Source organism: Sarcophilus harrisii, chromosome 2 (assembly GCF_902635505.1).
Source record: "Sarcophilus harrisii chromosome 2, mSarHar1.11, whole genome shotgun sequence".
Classification (NCBI taxonomy): Eukaryota; Metazoa; Chordata; class Mammalia; order Dasyuromorphia; family Dasyuridae; genus Sarcophilus; species Sarcophilus harrisii.
This window is the reverse complement of record NC_045427.1, coordinates 407819868-407836255: the sequence shown is the minus strand read 5'-3', so window position 1 is coordinate 407836255 and position 16388 is coordinate 407819868. Positions and strand designations below refer to the sequence as shown.

Below are 16388 nucleotides of genomic sequence, written 5' to 3'. Positions count from 1 at the left end.
GTCACTTAGCTGTGTTTACCTCAGTTTCCTCATCTATAAAATGAGCTAGAGAAGGAAAGGGCAAATCACTCCAGTATCTTTGCCAAGAAACCCCCAAGTGGGCTCATAGAGTGTTGGACATGACAGAACAGCAATGTGGGTTACACTAGATGACTCTTGTGATAGTCCTGGTCTTATCACAAGCCATATAATCCTTTTGCATGTCACTTTCCCTTGCCTATGTGTCATAGAATCACAGGATTATAAATTTAGAATTGGAAGGGACTTTAGAAGCCATCTAGTTACCCTGGCATTTTTCAGATAAAGAACTGAAATTCAAAGAGATTTAATGACTTTTCTCCAGGTTCACAAGCTTAAAATAAGTGTATGATTTGGAATTTTTCCCCAAGTTTTTTTTTTTGTTTGTTTGTTTTTGTTTTTGTTTTTACTCCAAATCCATCACTCTACCAACCTCATCTGTTATAAAAGGATGGAATTTAATCAAATGATCTTCCATGCCTAAAGTGCTGTAATTCTGTTCATCTGAAATAGGGGACCAGAAAAACAAATATTAATAGCGTAGATAAGAAATCAAAGCTATTAATCTGCTAAGTTATATAAAAATTATATTAGAGAATTATACAGTTAAATATTGAATAGCAGAAGATGTACACAACCTTTACACATGAATTTTCATTGTTTTCTTTCTCTCACATGGGTGTGGTGATAAATCTTTCTTTGCTGTTGGTGGTGTTTGTTCATGAACTAGGATTAGGAGGAACCTAGTGTCCTAGATCTTTAGACCTAGGCTGATAGCCTTTCCTCACTGTCAGCTTTTCTTTTTTGAAAACAACTGTATATTTTGCAAGCATTTCTTTTTTTTTTTTTGAGTTTTATATAATTTATCTTTAATAATAGCTTTTAATTTTCAAAATACATGTAAAGATAATATCTCAACATTCACCTTTGCAAAACCCTGTGTTTCAAGTTTTCTTCTCTCCCTTCCCTCCATTCCCCCTCCCTAGACAGCAAGCAATCCAATATATGTTAAACATGTGGGCTTCTTCTATACATATTTCCACATTTAACAGCAAGCATTTCTTTAACATCCAATATGTAACGGGCATGTGTTAAACATTTGGGATGGGCAAAAATGTCCCTGCTGTTAAGAAATTGATATTCTATCAGACAAATACCAGAAAAATAGGCACTAAAAGTACAAATTGCATTCTTTCTGTATTTTTGTATTGATGGTGATAATCTCACATTTGCATAGCAGTGTATGGTTATGGAGACTTTTACAATCATTATCTCCTTGGGTCCTTACAAGAAACAAATAAGACTGTTAGGCTGAGTATTTATTACCCTTATTTTAGATGAATAAAACCAGACAGTAAGCAAACATTTATTAAGTGCTTAGTATTATGCCAAGCACTGTGCTTAGAAAACAAAAACAGTTCTTCCCCTAAAGCCCAACCTCTTAAACTGTGGTTCACAACTCCATATGGGGTCTCGTTACTGAATGTGGGGGTTACAACGGTAAATATTTTGTTTGTGCACCCATTTCATGTATTTATATATCTAAGTCACATACATATTTCTCAGGCCAAAAAGGTTATGCGTGGAGAAAATTTATGAAAAGATTAAGAAACTGTACTCTAAAAGAGCTCATATTCTAATGAAGGTATATTTCAGTACATTTCTGATGTAGGTGCCTTTATTTAGGCATATATAGAATAGATGAAAGATGATTATTTGTTTTTATATTTTATTTATTTTATTGCACTTAATAGTATTTTAATTTTTTCCAATTACATGTAAACATAGTTATCAACATTCATTTTTTGTAAGATTTTGAGCTTTAAATTTTTCTCTCCCTCTTCTCCCTCCCTCAAGACAACAAGCAATCCAATATAGGCTATACATGTATAATCATGTTCAACATATTTCCATCTTAATTGTATAGTGAAAGAATGAGAACAAAAGGGGAAAACCATGAGAAAGAAAAAACAAAAAACAAATTTTAAAAAGTCAAAATAGTTTGCTTCATTACATTCAGACTCCATAATTCTCTCTCTGGGTGTGGATGGTATTTTCCATCATAAATGATAAAAGATAGTTGTTGAGGGAAGACACTAGCAGCTGGTAGGACCAGGAAGAATCTCCTTCAGAAGGAGCAGCAAGGTAGTACAATATGCAGAGCTTTGGGGTAAATTCATGGTTAGTGAATGGAACATAAATGAAGATACAGCAGAGAAAATCAAGAGATAGGAGAACCAGAAGAAAGCAGTATCACGAAAATCTAGGGAGAAAAAAGTATCAAAGAGAAGATGTAAAAAGTACCAAGACTGCAGAGAGGTCAAAATAGATGAGGTTTGAGAAAAAAATATATTTAGCATTTAAGAGAGTGTTGCAACTCTTAGAGAAGTGAGGTCAAAAGAAGTAGTAAGCAATTTGCCCATAATCCTATAGCTTGACACAATTGGAGACATAGACCTATAGAACTAATAGATTATAAAGTTATAAAATAATAATAAATATGTTATATAATTATACATAATAAATAATATAGTAGGTTTATTTAATTTTTTATACATATTGCTTTATGAATTCATGTTGGGAGAAAAAATCAGAGCAAAAGGGAAAAATCATGGAAGAGATTAAAAAGAAAAAAGAAAGTGAACATAGCATGTGTCTATTTACATTCAGTCTCTTTAGTTCTTTTTCTGGATGACATTTTCTGTCCAAAGTCTATTGCCATTGCTTTGAATCCCTGAACCATTAAGTCTTTCATAGTTGATCGTCGCACATTCTTGAAATTGTGTACAATGTATCCCTGGTTCTGCTTGTTTCTCTCAGCATCAGTTCATGTAAATCTTTTCAGGTCTTTCTAAAATCAGCTTGTTCATCATTTTTTATAGAACAATAATATTCCATTATTTTCATATATCATAACTTATTCAGCCATCCCTCAATTGATCTACTCATTTTCTAATTCTTTACTACCATAAAAAGAGCTGCTACAAACATTTTTGCACATGTGGGTCCTTTCCCCCTCCTTTATGATTTCCCTGGGATACAGACTCAGTAGTGGCACTGGTGAGTCAAAGGGTATGTGCCATTTTATAGCCTTTTGGGCATAGTTCCACATTGCTCCCAGAAGGGTTAGATCAACAATCAACAATCCATCAACAATGCATTAGTATGATTTTTCCACATCCCCTCCAACATTTCTCATTATTTTTTCCTGTTATTTTAGCCATTCTGAAAGGTACGAGGTGGTATCTCAGAGTTGTTTTAATTTGCATTTCTCTAATCAATAATGATTTAAAGATTTTTTTCATATAACTATAGATGGCTTTAATTTTGTCATCTAAAAATTGTCTATTTATATTCTTTGATCATTTATCAATTGGAGAAAAATAATGAAGTTATAAAGAGTTATAGAAATTATAGATTTAGATCTGGAAGGGGCTTTAGAAGCCATTAAGTACAACTTAATGTGGAAATTGAGGAACAAAAAGATTAAGTAAATTGCCCAGGATATTAAGTATATGAGGCAGAATTTGAACCCAGGACTTCCTGACTCTAATTTTAATGCCCAGATTATTATAGCATAATGCCTCTAAAGTTAATTTATATCTAGCCCTAGATTCTTTCACATGATGAATGAGTTTTATTGAATATAACTTACTTAAGTGTAGTACCTGGAAGTCCAGTAGAACTTTTTTTATCTGGCCCTCAGTTGATCGAGACTATTTAAGGGGAAACTAGCTTAAGCTGTAAAATTTAGAACTGGAAGAGACCTTGGAGATCAGCTAGTCAGATCCTTACATTTCTTTTCTTTTCTCTTCTCTTCATTTCTTTATTTTTTCTTTTCTTGCTTTTACAAAAGGATATTTGCTTCACAGATATAGCAAGAACAAACACACAATTGTTTTCTTCCAGTATTTCAAAGGCATAATAATCCTTACTATCCCATTTCCTTGGGGGTGGGTAGGAAGAGGATGGGGATTAGGCTTCTAAATTACTCCATTCCAAAGGCAATGTTGCTACTAGGTGAGTCCTCCTGCTAGACTGTAGTTTCAAAGGTCATTCCTGGAGACCATCACTCATTCTTTGCTCCTTGAATGTGGATTCTACATTCTACTACATCCCAGTTCTTGTATTCGGTGGCTCTCTGAGACACATAAGGTCAAGCTCCACTCCTAATACCTAGAATAGGAACAAACAAAAAGAATTTAAAAGCCAAGGAGGCCCTATTTTCAGGAGCCTTAAAGAGAAGGAATCCCTAAGTCCTTCCCTCTTACTACGTGATTTTAATGGACATCATGAACAAGAGTCACCAGGTTCCCCAAGATGAAGCAAAGACACAAAGAAATGAGACATGGACAGCTGGGTGGCCCAGTGGAGAAAGAGCAGTCCTGGATCCAGGAGAATCTGAGTTCAAATCTGCTCTCAGACACTTGACACTTATTAGCTGTATGACAGTGTATGTGAATGTTTGAAAGAGAGAGCGATTGAGAGACAGAGAGAGAGATTGAAAGAAAGATTGAGAATAGAGAGAGAAAGAAAGATAGAGAAAAAGAGAGCTTGAGAAGAGAGATGTTGAGAGAGAGAGAGGGAGATTAAAAGACAGGCAAAGAGAGAGACATTGAGCAAGAGAGAACAAAAAGAGTACCTCGTTTTTCAGATGAAGAAATTGAGGTCTTGGGAATGTTAGCAAGTTAGTAGCCAAACCTGGGTACAGATCTCGATCTTCTGATTTTAAATCCAATATTCTTTTCTGCCTAAAGTCCCAGCTTCTCTATTACATCAGAGTTTTTTTTTCCAGAACTATAACCCAACAGAAAATTATTTCTCTTTTCTTCTAACCTCTAAGGCAGGCTCAGAGACATTCCTTTCCCAGTTTTTATTCAAACATGATTTCATCAGTATGAGCATCTCCTTTGTAAGAACTATCTCCTCCAATACCAGTTGCAACCTATGTATGATTTTAAGATAGGGACTGACAAACTACTGACTACCTGTTTGCAAGTTAAGAATGATTTTTATATTTGGAAATACAATAAAACTTTATCTTAAAATGTAAAAATCATTCTTATCTCATGAGCTTACTATGAAAACAGGTTCCAAAAACAGGCCCCAAAATGGCCATGCAGACTATAGGACCCCGGGTTTAAGAGATGATCCCTAAGGAGCTGCCAGGATTCCGGGATCACTCAGCTTTAAATTATCCAGCTATAAATTCATTACTTAGGATTATGAATTTAGAGCTAGCAGAGATCTGAGGACTCTTATTTCACCATCTCTCCCCCTTAAATTACATTCAGGAAAACTGAAACCAGAGATCAGAGTTGAAACCTGGGTTTTCCTGATTCTAAGCCCAGCATTCTATCCATCAGGCAGCATTTCTTCTATTTCCCTATAAACAACAGCAATAATGACCATAATAATAGCTTAGCATTTACATATTGCTTTAAGGTTTGAAAGCACTTATACCAATATTATTTCATTTTCTCCACACAACAACCTTAAGGAGTATACTAGAATATATATTAGGAATTATGCTTAGCTTAAATCAACCTGGAAAAGAATCACTAGTTTCCAACATGCACCACATATTCTTGGAATATAGGATACAGATATATATATATATATATATATATAGTTATCTGTATAACTGTAACTTTACCAGATAAAGTGAAATGTCATAATAGTCTTTGGAAAAATCTCTCCCAGATAAAGAGTTAAAGGCACCTTCTTTGACCTCCCGAAACTTTATTGATCATGTGCTCCCCATTCCCCCCCAAGAATTAATGGGAACACTGCTCTCAGAAACAGGACTTCTTTGTGATAAGCTGCAATGACCATTTGTTATATTCTTGGAATCCCTTCCGTCCACCAAACCCCCTTATGTAGTATGACCCTCTGAAATGCCTCTTTTCAGCCTCCCCAATGGCATTTCCTGCAGCTCAGGAGAAGGGTAGGGAAGGTCTCTAGAAATGTTGTTTCCCAGGAACACAGTGGAGGTCTGACTTCACTCTCTAAACTTTTAAGACTAGCATCAGCAAAACAAGAGCAAGTCTGATATTAGCACCAAAAGGGGGTGGGGCAGAGTGGGGGTGGAAGCAGCCCTGTACAATTTTCCATTCTGACCAGAGCTGGAAAAGCTAACTTGGCCAAAGGCATGACTTGAATAATAAGAATTACAGTTTGGCCTTCTTCCATCATAGAAAACAAAACCCACTGGTTCCCACCAGAATCTGCTTCTCTTTTTTGCAAAGCACCGATTCCACTCCAGAGATCCTAACTAATCCAGCAAAAGGTTGGAAAGAAAGCCATACTATTATGTATGCTCTCCTTGCCTGGGGCTCAAATGAGAAGGCTCTAAAACTGGGGAGCATCCAGTCATTCACTGGGAAATGAGTCTGTGAATATAGACGACTAGTAGTGTGATTTCACTTCATTGCAAATAAAATGAAATCTTGAACATCTGAGCAGGGCACTTTGGGTGGTAAATTTTAAAAATCAGTAAAGCAAGTAATGGATTTGATTTTATCTGAGGGGTTTAAGGGGAAAGGAGTTTTTTAGCATAATAAAGGGGAGATGGAAGTAGTATGGAAAGATCATTGGTTTTGAAGTCAAAATTGTTATTCCTTTGTGTCCAACTCTTGGTGACCCAGTGGATCATACTGTCTTGGCAAAGATAGTGAAGTGGTTTGCCATTTGTTTCTTCAATGATTCTTGCTAGTAAATGTCTGAGGTTATATTTGAACTCAGTCTTCCTGACTCCAGGCCTAGCACTGTATTCATTGAGCCATCTAAGCTGCCTCTGGAATCAAAGTACTGTGTTCAAACCCTAGTTCCATCATTTATTAGCCATAAAATCTTAGGAGAGTCACTTAAATTTATTTTCCTCATCTGTAAAAGTAGAGATGATATTTATGCTACTTTACCCTTCATGGTGGTTAGGAGGAAAGCACTTTGTAAAATGTCAGTTGTTAAAGAAACGTACAGTTCCTCTGAGCTGCTTAAACTAAAGAATGCTGGGTACTCTCTTCTCTTTCCAATCTTTGTCCATCCTTTTTTTTTTTTTTTTTTTTAATAAGGATTCTGATGGTTCCATTTGCTAGGAAATTCAGTCTCTATTTTATGGGAGAATGTGATTTATTCAAAGGTTTTAAAGCCATATTTTAACATGAGAAGGTGAATTAGTTCATAGAATGAAGTTTAGTTCATAGAGCTAATCTCCAATTTTTTAGTGTAAATTAATGAGAAGATAGGATTCAATTTATAGAATTACACATCATAAGCACTTTTCCCAGAAATGCATCTGTTCTGTATTTTAAATGGTAATTTTACAATGGCTAAATTTATTAAGGTAATTGAAGGAGATGCTGTAAAATTTGTTTTTTAAAAAAGTATTTTTATTTGAAACTCAAAATCTTACAAAAATGAATGTTGAAAACTATCTTTACATGTCACTGGAAAAATAAAATACTATTGAAATTTTTTAAGTGTTTCTAGGAAACTAGTTTCTAGTTTCCTAGAAAAAACACATTTAATTTTTTTTTTTTTTTTTTTTTTGCCCCGGATAAGGGGAGGTTATTGGACAAAAGACAAAAGTGAGAGAGCTTGTGTTCTGTATTTTAAATGGTAATTTTACAATGGCTAGATTTATTAAGGTAATTGAAGGAGATGCTGTAAAATTTGTTTTTTAAAAAAAGTATTTTTATTTGAAACTCAAAATCTTACAAAAATGAATGTTGAAAACTATCTTTACATGTCACTGGAAAAATAAAATACTATTGAAATTTTTTAAGTGTTTCTAGGAAACTAATTTCTAGTTTCCTAGAAAAAATACATTTAATTTTTTTTTTTTTTTTTTTTTTTTTTTTTTTTGCCCCGGATAAGGGGAGGTTATTGGACAAAAGACACAAGTGAGAGAGCTTGTGTGAGAACATTTTGATAAATATTTCTATTTCCTTTTCAATCGATCCATTCACCTCTCTTGCAAGGCGTGTATGGTTGGTTGTTTACCTCTGCTTTACTTCCATACTCATTGGAGAAAGAATTTGAGCACTATATGATCTTTGCAGATAAGAGGAATAATTAGTCAAGTGTTTTTGCAAACTGTTTTTCAGACCTTTCCCAGTTTCTTCTTCCATATCCAACTAATTGTGTCCCATCACTCTAAGGCATACCCTTCTTCCCCATTTGACAGAACAAAGAATTATTGGGAGGTTCATTGAAATAAATTATAAAACATAAAATACTTATAGATTTCCATTTTAAGTGTTAACTAATGACAACAGTGTTCTGGTTTCATCCACTATAGGCAAAATTCTCTTCAGAAGAAGCCACATCAGAGATGTGGCTGTCAAACGCCTGATCCCCATTGATGAATACTGTAAGGTGAGTATGTTGAAAACTATTTCACAATCTTCCATGTCATTCTTCCTTATGGTATCTAATGCTCATTAGATACATGTGAGGGCAGGAATTGTCTTTTGCCTCTTTTTTGTGTCCCCAGGGTTTAGCACAGTATCTGGCACATAGAAGACTCTTAATAAATAAATGTTTATTGATTAGTTGATTGCTCTCTCAGTGGAATTGACTTTATGAAATAATCAATATATAATTATTTTATTGTTCCTTGGCAGGAACAAGGTAGTATGTTTTGGTTTTGCATGTATACATAAACATATCTGTTTGCTTCTTTCATATTTAGAAATGATTTTTCAAATATCAAAACAGAAACCACACTAATGAAGTACAGGGTATTTTAAGGTATTATTTCTCCTGCCTAGGATCCCTTGCTAAAACATAAAGGTTCTGCAGTTCCTTAAATCTTGATCCTTCAAAGACACAGATCCTTTCCAATTTGAACCACAAAGCCTTAGAGGCTTACACTGTGGGGGAAAAAAAAAGCAGATATAATGATTATTGAGATATAAGTAAAATGACAAGATACTTAGTTGAAGGTAGGAAATAATCATCTCTTTGTAGGAACGGGAACATGCTGGTGGCTCACAGATGGCCAGTAAAGGAGGAAATCAGTGGAGTATAAGAAAAGGAGGCATGAGACAAAAATAAGAGGCAACAGGATCTAGTGAAGAAAGTTGAACTTCATGCCAGAAAAACTTGAGTTTGAATTATGCTGCAGACAGCTACCACCTTATGACCTTAATCTCTCAATTTCCTTTTCTGTAAAATGGGGACAACAAAATGAAAAAAAAATTATATTTATATCACTATTACTAACATGTTCAAAGTCATTTCTCAGAAAACTCGGTCAGATCCAAACTCCTCCTTTGTAGAGAGAGACCTGGAAAAATGTATGAGCTCATAAAACTGTCATCTATTCTTAAACAACTCCAAGCCTGGGACAAAGGAAATTTCAAAGCCCAGTGAAGCCAAATCTTGAAAGAGAAAGAGCATTTACCTTGGAATCAGGAGGCTTGGGTTTAGATCCCAGCTCTAACCTTTCCTAGTGTGTGACTCATAAACAAGTCACTTAGCCTCTTCTTCATCTAGAAAGTGGGGATGATAATTTATATTTCTGGGTTGTGGATCAGATTAGTAAGATTTACACTGTACTAGGATTGGGAGGAAAGTGTTTTTAAAACATAAAGCACTTTAGAAATGGGGAAAAGTTATTAATGTTGTCCCCTTCTCTTTATGTGTCATTAAGGGGCATCTCTCTTTATCTAAGTCCATGCCCTGCTAAGAATACTATGCTCTTAGACCCTTTGGGGTCATTCTACCAAGTTGATGAATGTTGTTCTAATATGTCCACCATACCTTCCTAATGGGCTGTCGTTTCCCAGCTTAACTTTTCTCCTCTTCCCATCTAATTAGGAACCAGTTTCTTCTACCTTTATAAGTCTGACACCCCAAATCTGAACAGCAGCTCCATACATCCCTACACATAGCACACATTTAAACCCCCCCCCCCCCCATCCCTACCATATCACCAAATTTGATTTTGAAAGAAAAAGTCTTTAAGTGATTTTAAAAAAAGCCTTCTGCTTCTGGCTGCTGTGTTTGATGCTTTAAGATATAATGAATCCATTTGATTTAACAACTGGAACGTAATGCCTGATGTTCTATGACCCACTTAGAAGCTTTCTCTCCCTCTAGTTAATGCATTGCATTCTGCACTAATGTGTAATAAAGTAGATGTTTAGTTTAGCCTGAATTTCCACATCCCTACTTCCTCTAGAGGAAGAAGCCAGTCGCTGGAATAAGCTAAAACTGTTGGGGAATATCATATAGGCAGGACTTTTTTTTTTTAAGGGCAAGATTTTCTCTGCACATATTATGTCTAGTGCTAACTCCTTGAATCTTACCCAAAGGGATCAAGATTTCTTTTGAAGTCCTATGGCAGGCATTGTTATGGTCTTTCTGTCCCTGACTTGAAAGATATAAACCCAGAATAGGATAACTCAGTGTTTTTTCAGGAACTGAATGACTTCTCTTCTCTTTTATATTTTTGTTAATAACAAACATTTGCTGAATTTCAAAGTGAAAATTTATTGTTCTGATTCCCACTATGAGTAGAAAGAGATGAAATTAAACCTATCTGTGCAGCCATTTGTGACCAGATTAGTTTTGTTTTGTATTCACTGGAGGAGAAGAAGATTGGCACTAAAATTGGGTCTTGCATTGTCTGGGGACATCCCATTTCCAGTCTTGTCCCTTATTATTTGGATTGGCTGTGTCTGCTATGGCTTCTGAATAAAGAAGTTTTTTCTAAGTGCTAATTTGCACTGGGTGCCTTGGGCTCATTTATAGATCTATTCTTTTTAAATGCTTTTCCTCTCCTGTTCTTTTTATCTTTACCTTTTTATTGGGAGCCTAAGCTACCAGACAAAAATGAGCTAAATAACATGAGTAGAGGCTGTCACAAGTCTGAGAAGTGACAACATTCAGGTGTGTTTTGTGCAGAGCATACAACTAACAGTCACTACCACTGATCTCCTGATGCTCTTTGCCTCTCAAACTTGTTGGTGTTGTCAGGCTATCATTAGCAAGTATTTTGAACATCCTCTAGAAGTGTAACCCTGGGTCAAATGCAATGGAAAGCACACAGTCTGACTCAGGAGACAGTGTTAAACCTTCCCACATTCATGGATTTAGTGCTAGAAAGGATACTAGAAGTATTCCAGTACAGATGAACAAACCAAGGTATAAAGAGGTTAAGTGATTTACCTAAATTTGCCCATTGCCACAGTTAATAATTCTACAATTTTCAATTTAAACCCAATGTCTCTGACTCCAGATCCCAAGATGCATGTAACAATTAGAATAACTATAAATGTCTATTGTGTTCCAAAAGTTTTAGCATAGAGTGCACAGTCAACGCTTTAATCTGTTCTAAGAATTTTGGGATACTCTATATGGGGTATCAGTGGTTTAGTCTATAAATTCAGAGAAAATGGAATAATTAGTGTGCTAGTCTGCTTAACTCAAGATGTGAAAATAAGTTCCAAACCAGTGAGTAAAGGAGATTAGGAATGAGAAAAAAAAGCATACTGAAATCCTTTTTGAATTCTTTGATACACATATGGATTCCCTCTGGATTAGTCCTGAAGAAACTGATATGGTAAAAAGTACAATAAAAATCAGTGAGCTATATAAATACCAAGTGTTTTAAGTCAATAAAACTTTTTAAAGAAAATGTCATTACATTTGACAATTTATAAAGTTTTTACCAAAGAATGTTAATGAATATATTCACTATACCAGAATTCAAAGGGAATTCAGTAGTGTGGATAGGGGACTACTGGTTTTTGCCTGCTCCCCCAATGGTAAATTGTCAATACCTTGAAGGGTGAGAATGAACAACATTTCTCTTATTTTCCATAAAGCTTAGCATAGAATTAAATATGAGTACACTAAAGCAGTACTTGTTGATTAGTTAATTGACTGATCAACACAGAAATATCTAAACACTTAGCCCTTGATCCATTCATACACTTATCTGGATATTTGGTAAGGAATCTATCCATCAAGAGATGCTAGACTTTTTCCTTTGATTTTCTGTTTTGATATGGATAAAAACTGAAAATAAAAAACAGCAACTGGTGGATAGGAAATAATTTGATGTTTCCACAAAAGCAGCGTCTTTAATTAGTATATATCATTATTAGAGTACAATGATGTCAGATAGTCTCTTTTGAATCCTCTCTCTTGCAAAGAAGAGGACTTCCTTGATATAATTCTATTTGGAAACTGCTCCCTCTAACTTCCAGGCAAATTTCACCAACTTTAGAGAAAGAGAAGCCAGTTGTACCAAAGAGCTCTTAGCACATGTTAAATTTTCAAGTTCCTGAACCATAGTCCTCAAAAACAAAATCTTCCAAGCATTTTGAGAGTCCAGCATGTTGAACCATATCTTGGTCCTCAGAAGAAGCAGCAATCAGAGGATACTTATCAGAATATAAAGTACAGGTCCAGATAAAATTCTTAAGAGCTCAGTGAGAAGTTAGGGATGGGAGGAACTTTGAGGAACTTTTCAACCAATTGGCACTGCAAATTTTCTTTCTCTCCTTTCCCCACAGTTTTCCTACATGTACTATATTTCCACATTTCTCTGTTTTTTCAGGCCCTGATCCGATTGCCACCCTATATTTCTCAGTGTGATGAGGTACTTCAGTTCTTTGAGACAAGACCTGAAGATTTGAATCCCCCCAAAGAGTAAGTTGGTTTGTTGATGACGAGTTGGCTTTTCTTTCAGAAACTTTTATTGAAACCAGTAACGCTGGAGACAGCTATATCCAAATTTCTTCCTATACTCCAATCATAAATGCCATGACATCCCAAGATAGTGGGCAAACTGATGCTAGTCTAGGAAGCATACAAAATTTGAATTAAAAATGCATAGCAGTTTTTTGGACTAGCTAAGGATGAAATGACAACCTAAAATGAAGTAGGAAGTTTTTAGGTATGGAAAAATAGAAGGGAAAAACAGGGCTAGGTTTAGATGACCCTTCTGTCTAAAAGCTCAAGTTACCTTGAACTCAATAAAAAAGTTGAGAGAGTGGAATGGGCTGTTGTTGGGATCCCCGTGTTTTTAAAAAGTTCTAAATTGCAGTAATCTCCACTATTAAAAGTCGATTTTCTGCTCAGGGAAAAAGAAGTCTTCTGTTTGGTTGGAGTTGGGAGTGGGTAGCAAGGAGGACAATCAAATGAAAACCATTTAAAGAAAAGACTAAATGTCATACTTTGGCTCTCTGTCCAAGGATCTTTAAGTCCTTAAGATCACTTAAGAATCCTGAGATGAATAAGGAAGAAATTCACAGTTGCAAAGAGAATATTTGTTGTGGACTCAATCTTTTATCATTAATAGTTTTATTACAGTCTCCAAAATTACTTTTTATTTTATACAAAAACAGGTACCAGATTGCCATCCTTTCCCATTTTTCCTTCAAAATATAATGATTTAAAATATCAAAGAACAGATCATAATTTTGAGAGAGAGATAATCTCAAAAATCTGAGTATCACTCAAGTATGTTCTTTCCTAAGCCTTGTCTCCTCCTCCTAATGTCATTTGTGCTCTTCATTTTTCTCATTTAAAATAGAAACAAGGGGCATGAAGAAAGGCTACATTAGCAAATATGTGATATATAAAAAACAAAAAAAAATTATTTTAAAAAATTAAATAAGTGTGGTATAGGTGGATAGAGAGCTGGCCATGGACTCAGGAAGACCTGGATTCAAGTCCTGCCTCAAGTCACTTGACTTTTCAGTGTTCTAGGCAGTTAAGACTGTTTAAAATAGTTATAGCTTTGCTTCAGAAAAGGGAATTCTCTACACCAATGTAAATGCAAGTCCAGGCCCAATAGGGATAGCACTACCCATGCTGTCTACCTGACATGCTGATTATAAGGTTCAATAAGGTTCAAATAAGATAAATATGAAAGCATCATGAAATATGTCCATTGCTATAGAAATTATGATTTCCTTTTAACTGAGGTAGCTACAATCCTCTCCTGCTCAAATAAGACACTATAGCTGACCCTGTCTTCTAGCTTTCACTCTTTTCATAGGTTCCTCCTGAAAACCCCAAAATATGACCAAGATGACCCACTGGAAGCACCTGATTCAGAAAATTGTAGGATTTGGAGGTATTAGAGATGTTAGAAATTATTCAGTTAAGCAATAAACCATTAAGGACCTTCTGTGTTCCAGATACCATGCCTCATTTTATTTGAATAGAGTTTTAAAAAAGTAAAAGTGACACAATTCATATTCAATTTCGAGTTTTCTTACCCAAACTTATTGCTCTTTCTAGAGCGTGGAAAGGAAAGATAATGGCTATCATAAAAAAGAAGATTTTTTTAGGTTTGTGGCACCTAGAATATTAGTTTATAAGTTGTCTATTCTTGTGCCCCAGCCAAAAGCTTTAGTGCTTGTTTAAGTTTAAATCCAAAATACTAACATCCAAAGACTTTTTGATTCCCTTGGCAAAATTTATTTTAAGATGGTCCACAAATTCCTGGGTGGACCTTGTTCCACATGATGAATAGTGATAGAAAATGGCCTGACTCAGCCATCTGTAATTCAGTGTTTCTGAGATTTGTGTGGATGTCATCATTCATAAACAAGATAAATTCTTTCTCCAGGAAAATGAATGGAAGCCAACACTTGAAAGAAATCGAAAGATCAAGAATGCTTTTTTTCATTCATTGTTTCTTTCTTTATTCAGAAGGGCTGGTGAAGAAGGGACTAGGTCAGCACATTCCATTCTCAGCTACATTGCTGCTTTGCTTCAAATTTTTGCCTGAAGTCAATGGAGGACTTTTTGTATCCATCCAGAAAAGTGGAAACCACTTATATTACGAAGGGATTTGGCCTGCCAGGGGAGGAAGGCATAGTAAATCCAAACTTAATTCAACTGTGTGAAACTTAACCCAGTTGTGATAGTCATGAAGGGAAGGAGAAAAATGGGTGGGACTCATCTGCAAAGATTTCTTGAAGGAGCAATGGAATTGTAATCCAAGGACCTGAGTTCAAATCCCAATCCTGCTCTTGCCAACTGTATGACCTTAAGGAAAATTGCTTCAATTCTTTGAGTCTCAAGTTCCTTGTGTGTAAAATTAAAACACTTGACTCAATGGTCCAAAACTTAAATCCTATGAGGAGAGTTTGTAATAAAATTTTGGCAGAGAAAAGGCATGGGTAGATAGATTAGGAATGATTTAAGAAAAAAAAAGTTTTTGGTTTTTTTTTTGGTTTTTTGTTTTTTAATTTAATAGCCTTTTATTTACAGGACATATACATGGGTAATTTTACAGCATTAACAATTGCCAAACCTCTTGTTCCAATTTTTCACCTCTTACCCCCCCCCACCCCCTCCCCTAGATGGCAGGATGACCAGTAGATGTTAAATATATTAAAATATAAATTAGATACACAATAAGTATACATGACCAAAACGTTATTTTGCTGTACAAAAAGAATCAGACTGAAATATTGTACAATTAGCTTGTGAAGGAAATCAAAAATGCAGGTGTGCATAAATATAGGGATTGGGAATTCAATGTAATGGTTTTTAGTCATCTCCCAGAGTTCTTTTTCTGGGCATAGCTAGTTCAGTTCATTACTGCTCCATTAGAAATGATTTGGTTGATCTCGTTGCTGAGGATGGCCTGGTCCATCAGAACTGGTCATCATAAAGTATTGTTGTTGAAGTATATAATGATCTCCTGGTCCTGCTCATTTCACTCAGCATCAGTTCGTGTAAGTCTCTCCAGGCCTTTTAAGAAAAAAAAAAAGTATGAGTTGAGATTGAGGCTAGTGTAGTTGGAAATTACTTGACTAGAAAACAGATATCATTGAGTCTAGATTTCCCATCCTTTTTGAGAAGGAAGAAGAATAAGGAGGACAATGGCGGTGAACTTGTGCTGTTAGAAATAGAAAGGAGATAGTTGTGTATAGAGCTCTAACAATTGGTAGAGGACTTTAAAGCTTATACTTGTGTATTAAATTGGAGGTAATTGGAGCTCCTTATAGGTTTCTGAGCAGTAGAGTTGCATGTTCTTCATGCTGCTTTTTCAAATAGGATATTGCAGATGATAAAGATTAGGAAAAATTTGGGAAACTCAACTACATATTCACTTTACATGTAGAAGATACATAGGAAAAAGTAACTCTTGAGAACTATATCTTTGTCAGGGTAATTAGAAGGAGTATACTTAAGAGGATATAGGTGTAAGTTACCTTTAATGTGAAGATATAAAAAAGAAATTAGGGGTGGAAAAGGGATTATACTTGGAGAAGAGAAAAGGGGAGGTAAAATGAGGTAATTTACATCGCATGAAGAGGCACAAAAGACCTATTATAGTTGAAGGAAAGAAGGGAGACGAACATTGTTTGAACCTTAATCTCATCAGATTT

At 35.2% G+C, this 16388-nt stretch overlaps 1 protein-coding gene across 2 annotated transcripts in view; it reads left to right on the top strand.

Moving 5' to 3' along the window:
- The window catches only part of SH3PXD2B (SH3 and PX domains 2B), a 120562-nt gene that overhangs the window by 65816 nt on the left and 38358 nt on the right, over nucleotides 1-16388 (top strand). For both annotated transcript variants that reach the window (XM_031953672.1, XM_031953671.1), the window contains exons 4-5: nucleotides 8321-8397; nucleotides 12593-12684. In XM_031953672.1, the coding sequence (XP_031809532.1) occupies nucleotides 8321-8397; nucleotides 12593-12684 (169 nt within the window). The remainder of the gene's footprint in view (nucleotides 1-8320; nucleotides 8398-12592; nucleotides 12685-16388) is intronic.